General features: G+C 42.5%; 1 protein-coding gene across 1 annotated transcript; it reads left to right on the top strand.

The window, feature by feature from the left end:
* Positions 1-524: 524 nt before the first annotated feature.
* Positions 525-6,298, top strand: LOC139153538 (uncharacterized). The gene is made up of 4 exons (XM_070727603.1): positions 525-1,816; positions 3,550-4,380; positions 5,195-5,227; positions 5,948-6,298. Exons 1-4 carry the CDS (start codon positions 1,705-1,707, stop codon positions 5,995-5,997), a joined length of 1,026 nt encoding a protein of 341 aa, XP_070583704.1. The 5' UTR covers positions 525-1,704; the 3' UTR covers positions 5,998-6,298.
* Positions 6,299-6,707: the final 409 nt, after the last annotated feature.

The following is a 6,707-nucleotide window of genomic DNA, read 5'->3' as shown; positions in this document are numbered from 1 at the left end:
ACATACACATAGTAAAATGCATGATGAAGGTTATAGAGAAGATACTCATAGTAAAATATATCTATGAAAGAATAGAAAAGAAGATATAGTAATAGAACAATGAAGAATAGAAGAGATATAGGAATAGAAGAAAGGTATAGGAGATATAGGAGAGCAATAGGACAGGGGACGGAAGGCGCACTAGTGCATTTGTACTCGCCCCTTACTGACCTCTTAGGAATCTAGATATGTCAACCATAGATAATCTAAGCGTAAAGTGTTGGGGGTAGTTTGTATAAACATAACCGAAGTAAAAAGTAGCGATAAAAGAGGACAGTAGGACAGCGACGGTAGGCACAGCGCTGCGCTTAGACCACAGAATGGGAGCAACTATGGACAAAGCTCTTGTAACAAGGCTGGGCAGGAATCTACGGACATGGCGTGAATCTGCTTTAGGCGCACCTGGGAAACGTTCGAGCAAAGTTTGAAAGAGCACGCGCCAAGCAAGACCGCCGCAGGGCCAGCCTCCCGGCGCCACGTGACCCCAGGAGGATCACGGGACGAGGCCGGCCCACGTGCTCGGGAGAGCCCACCCCCGGAAGCCGCCCTGCGCTGGAGGTCACCTGATCCTAGGAGGCCAAAGAGGGAAACCGGTCACGTGGCTGGGGCTGGCTGGCTGGCTGAATGTTCCGGGCGGGCTTCGGGGGAATCGCCTGGGCCTGAGGAGAGCGACGGGCGGGAGCGGAGAGCCTGGAGCGCAGCGGGGCCGGTTCTGAAGGTCGGGGTGGGGTAGCGGAAGCCTTGGAGCAAAGCGAGGGCGCGGCTTCGCTTCGGGGCTTTTTTTTTCCCCCGAAGGGAGATTGTTAAGGCTTTTGGAGTCGAGGTTCCCGGCAGCTTTTTTTTCGCTGGAGCCGGAGGTCAGGCTTGTTTTTCTTCGGGGAGGGGGAACTCAGCTGGGCCTCCCCTTAGCGGGCGAATTGGGGCGAGAGGCATCCGGGCGAGCGGGCAGACCGTAACGGAAACCCTCCAGCCCTCCGAAAAAGCGGGGAGGCGGCTTGGCTCGGGCTTTTGGGAGCCGCTCTAGAGGGCAGCAGAGCTCCGGGCAAAGGAAGGGTGGAAGTCGCATTGGGTGTGGGGCGAGAGGAAAATCCTCGGAGAAAGAAGAAGAGGCGTTCATTTAGGCGGCCCGCTGCTGCTGCTTTTGTTTCAGTTGCGGAGAGATATATTCCGGGAAGAGGGTGCTGAGTAACGCCAGAATTGAAGGTGTTGTTTTTTTAAGGCCGCTGAGCTCGAGAATAAGGAATCGGCTCCATACGTGTGTTTTTGTAAGGTTTGTACAAGAGTTTATATGAAGTCGTTTACTAGGGAGGGAGAAAGTTTAGGGTGTTGAAGCAAAAGTGAAGAATAAGCAACGTAAGAACCGACACTAGATAACTCATTTCGCGCCCCGGAAACATCGCAAATTTGGAGGAGCAGGGTAGAAAATCTGGGGATTTCGTTGGAGAAGCTTCTACAGATTTGAGTGGTTTTTTGTAGTTCCCAACAAGTGTCATAGTTCCCAATCTTGTTAGTTTCAAAACGGTTTTAACAGTGTAGAAAGAATCACCACTAGGAAGCTTATATCTTTTAAAAGTGGGGAGTTGGAGCTGGACTTCAGTTAGGTCCCTTGTGGTCAATATCTTTCGCCTCCTACATCTTTCATCCAAGCCCGGGTAGATAGAGGCCATGCAGAAAGAAGAACTGGGCATGGATGAGAATCGCAATCCAGAGGAAGAACTGCGTCTCCTGGGAGGAAAGAAGGAGAAATGCCATAATCTCAGCAACCGTATCCGAACAGGTAACTTAGCCACTGACCAATATTTTATTTCTAAATTGTTTGAATTTGTTACAGGGCTTGCAAAAAACCAGGTGCGTAGGCATGCAGGTCTTCGCAGTTTGGTTTGGACATTAAAACTGTTGAAAGATTTCTCAGTTATGCTTCCAAAGGAGCTTCTTTTCAGCTTTGCTACCCATCACCAAATTTTTGCATGAGTCTTCTTAACCTGTAAACCCAAGGAATTATTTTGATCAATGGCTTTTCTCAGCATAAGAAAACTCATATTTCATTTGTTGTTGCCTTAACAATAAACTTTCAGAGTGGAATCCCTCCAATGCAGCTCCGAGTCTACGGAGAGGGGCGGCATACAAATCCGATAAATAAATAAATACCTTGCTTTTCCTTTTCTTAATAGATTCAATCAATATTAGTCTTACCCTAAATCACCAATTGCCCTAATGTCCACATAACCATCAGCATCTCTCATTGCTAAGTAATTATTAACTTACTTTCTCCCACAATTTTTAATAGATTAGTATCTTCTGTTTGAATCATTGCCTTAAAACCTGACTATAAAAGTTTCTTTGATGCCAAAGAAAGCAAAGTCTCCTTCCTCTCATTTCGCAGGAAGATCACACACTATTCTTTTGTACTAAACAGGGGTGTCCCCCTCCCCCCTTTTTTATACCTCAGTGTATCTTTTGACTGGAGATATTTTACTGCAGTGGCCATGGAAATACTTTAAAAAATATCCAGTGTGTATTAGATGCATCCTTTCTGGTCCATTGAAAAAGGTGCAGGGGTTCTTAATTTTCTGGAGAGGGTCTCAGGATTGTGATGTGAACTGGATTGAAAGGTTTGAGTTTATGTCATCTGTTTTGACCTGAAATCCTTGTGTTCATCAACTTGATCAGTTGCCATTATTGATTAGGAAAAGCATTAAGTGAATGAACTGATAGAGGAATCACTCAATTTCTCCCATTTTTCTGTCTTGCTTCTCTGCCTTGTGTGAAGGAAGAAAAAATAGTTCCTTCCCCACCAACCTATTTGACGATTTTATCATCAATTCTATGTCAAAAATTGTATCCTGAGTGCTTGTTTGGGCTGAGAGATAGGATGCTTTTCTGACAATAATGTAAAGATAGCATTGGCCTAATTGCATTCTGTTAATCAAAAAAGTTGTCTAGGTTAGAAACTTCTTATCCTGGAGAGCTAAACAACAAGGAAAATAAACAGATGCTGAGTAAAATCTGTTTTAGATTTAAACATTTGTTGAACCTCATATCATAGCACAGAAATTCTCCAATTCCCTTTATTTTGTAATGGCAACACTATTATTTTCCTTGAAACTGTAATATTACTTCGGAGATTTAGCACCTTCAATGGCAGCTTTTTAATGAATGAGAATTCTAGCCACTGGACATTTTCTCATTCCACTTTGAGAAATAACTGTAATGGCAATAGCAAATTAAATTTCAGGATCCTGCTTATTCATAAAATTGAAGAGGTCTTGCACAGTCTAGAAACAAAAACACAAATACATGGATGCTAGCCTGAAATGACTTAGCACCTTCTGTTATTGAACCTTCTAATGCTACTGCAGCAGTCAGTAGGGAAGGTGGCTACAGAGGGAAAGTAGAAAAGGGTTTCCCCCCCCCCTCAAAAGACCTTCAGTGAAATATTTTAAACAGGGGGAACGTATTTGTATTCTGCAGTTAGTAACAACAGACCTCAAATTTGCTTTCCTTCCTCAGGATCATGGGAATCAAATGGATATACTGCAAGTTCTGAGATAGCTGATGAGCCCAGTGTTCCCCTGAGTCCTTCCAACAGCCTTAACATCCGCAATCTCCAGCTGTCTGAGCGAGACCCACCCCAGCATACCCGCCGTTATCCTCCTAATTTCCATCATGGCCGGCCCTTCCGTCCTGCCTACCGCAAAACTTATCGAGGCAACACCTCAGACCGCAAGGAATGGGGACCTAGCACTAATGGCCACCACTCTGCTCCAGAGGGTCTTTCCAATGGGAGATGGCAGCATCGACGCCGTGGCTATTCTGACTCACCCTCCCCATTGTCTTCTCCCGAAATGGAACGAGTCAGTACTATCAAAGCCAGTGAGAAGCCTGCTGTTACATTTAATGCCTCCAGTGTAACCACTGAGGAATCTGAGAAGGAAACATGGTCACTCTTTCGGCCCCCTCCTGCTTTCCCAGTTGATAGCAGCAGTGCCAGGATCATTCCCAAGATCTCTTATGCCAGCAAGCTGAAAGAGAACTTGGATCAACCAGGCAAAGCCTGCCATGTTCCAGCCTCGGCTGTCCGCACCACTAATAGCCTCCCCAACTGTGTCTTGGCGCCAGCCCCCTGCAGCCCCCCGCCAACCGATAGCAGTAGGCGGCAGCATCTGGGAGCCATCTTCCAAAATGAATGGGGCCTCTCCTTTATCAATGAGCCAGGAGCCGGGAATGGAGGGGGCGGTGGAATTGCACCAGTCAAGGAGACAGAAAATGCAGATGTTGAAGCGTGTTGGGAAAACATGGAAGCCAGTGACTGGCAGGCTGCAAGAAATTATCACTTTCAAGGTAAGATAGCCATAAGAGTACAGTACTGCACCGGAACAGGGATGTCTACATGTTTTGAGGCTGTTAATCTATTGATAGTAGAATATATTGAGCAATTTTCAATCATAAGTCACATTTTAGGTGCATAGAAATCAGCTATTGTGATTAGTGGAAAGTGGGGCAGGGATATTTTTTTGCCCACAAAAAACCAGAAGGGTAATAATTAAAAATCAACTTACAGTATTTCCAAAACATCATCTTCCATGTTTATTTGGTTAAGATACATTGAGCTTTGAATTGTTTTGTATTAACAGTTTCAAAAGGAATTTATCATTCTCTGTAATGCTTTCTTTAATAAGCTAAGGAAAAAAGGTGTCTTCATTAAATTTCAATGGTGTCAGAGAAAAGCTTTTGTGTTTCATTAAGGAACCTTCACATTTTACTTCCAAATATTTGAGTATTATTATAGGTTCTAGCATTTAGCAATGGGGTTTTTAAATGTTTTTAGTAGAAATTTAGATTTGTTGTAAATTGTTTTTTCACTTTGTTGTGAGCCGCCCCGAGTCTGCGGAGAGGGGCGGCATACAAATCTAAATAAATAATAATAATAATTTAATTTTAACTGAGTCAGAGTTCTGAATTTTGTTTTGTTAAACAATGCAGGGAGATGGGCATGTTGTTGCTACACATCTGGAACAGCTTTTTAAAATTTAATTAAAATTTAGAAACTTTCTGTTGGACAATAAAGACAATCAGAGGGACTTATTAGGTATTCTTTAGGAATAAAATATAGTAATGCTTGGCTTCTTATCTTTTTTCTTCTCTCCTGATACAGAATGGAGCCATATATGGGAGCTACACAGTCAAGGTAAGCAATGGAAGAACTTTTAGAATTCCTAGATGAATCTACATTCTGAGATGGTGGTGCAATTAAGTTAGTAATAACTACTCCAATTGCATAGATAGCTATTTTAAGCTTGAATTGGGATTATATGGACCTGTGCTATATTTTCATACTTCTAAAGTTGGTTGAAATTTAAGGATTGTATTTAGGGGATTAGTCTCTCTAGTGGGTCAAGTTTTTGTAGGCGGGTACAATTACATGAAATAAAGGTTTGCAAGTAGAAAGTAAATTGGAGAAGGGTGGAGGAATCATAGAAAAGGATGCACTGCTCCATTGTTTTTGTGGGAATATTTTTATCAAAAACAGCCTTCCCTCTTGTATGCTAATGACCATAGCCCTGCTGGCTGGGGATCTTGGGAGACTAAAAAGTTTCTGCCCATTGGTAGATAAATTTGCACAAACACAAAAAGAAACAAGAGCAACACTGGATCTTACAATCAGGTGGGAGCAACAGCAGAGTAATGCTGTTCTAATTTTGCACCCAAGAGTCTATTTTTATAGGATATTAGTATAGATTGCATTTGATATGTAGAGGCCATCTTTTAAGCATCCATTTGTTTCGGAAGAGGAGTACAGTATATCTTGCAAAAAGTATACAGCTGGAAATTTGTTTGCTACCCATGTAACATCTCTCTTTAATGATACATTTTTCACGATACTTTTCATTTTTATATTTTCTTCTAGCTCCTAGCAGAGTGATGGTCTACTCGGAAACCTTGGATGGGAAAGGTTAATTCCATGAATATCCAGGGGAAGCAGTTAAGATATTGTGGGAGGATGTATGGGGAGAGGCAAGGCAACCCATACAACCCTCTTGAAGATTGGAAAGTCGGAGCATCTTGAAAGGGGAAGTTATGCCACCTGCCTACCTCCCTTCTCTTGCTGTTAGCCTAAATTGTCCTTGGTGAGGCTCATGCCTCATCCATTCCCCACCATCTTTCTCTATCTCTGATTCAATGCTCTGGTTTTTAACATGGTTTAAATTTCTCTGGATTCCCCTGAAAATAAAGCAAAACAAAAAAAAAATTAAATTCATTTCTCTTGCTGTAGCGGTGTCTTACTTCTTAACACATAACTTTCAAGTCTTGCCATCAAGACAAAGAAATGGTGGTGAGAATAATAGTGGCCGTGCTAAAAGGGATACAAACAGGAAACAAATTTCCCATGAATTTTTGCAACCTCAGAGTATCTTTGGAGTTTTATTTAAATGAGATATAGCTAAGAAATAATACGAATGAAATTACTTTGGGCTTTGCTGCCCTTAAAACTAGTACAGTATGAATGTCACTGCATTGTCATGAAATGTCCAGCCTTTTCCCCTTAAGATTCTAATATATTTAGCAAGCTGTAGTGCTTACTGAGCACCAAAGAATGTAGGGTAGTTCTAAGAGTGGAAGACTGTATTTCAGTGAACAATGAAGCAATTCTTTGTTGCTGATCTTCA

The sequence above is a fragment of the Erythrolamprus reginae genome, chromosome Z (genome assembly GCF_031021105.1).
Source record: "Erythrolamprus reginae isolate rEryReg1 chromosome Z, rEryReg1.hap1, whole genome shotgun sequence".
Taxonomy (NCBI): Eukaryota; Metazoa; Chordata; class Lepidosauria; order Squamata; family Dipsadidae; genus Erythrolamprus; species Erythrolamprus reginae.
This window is presented reverse-complemented; position numbering and strand designations above follow the sequence as displayed.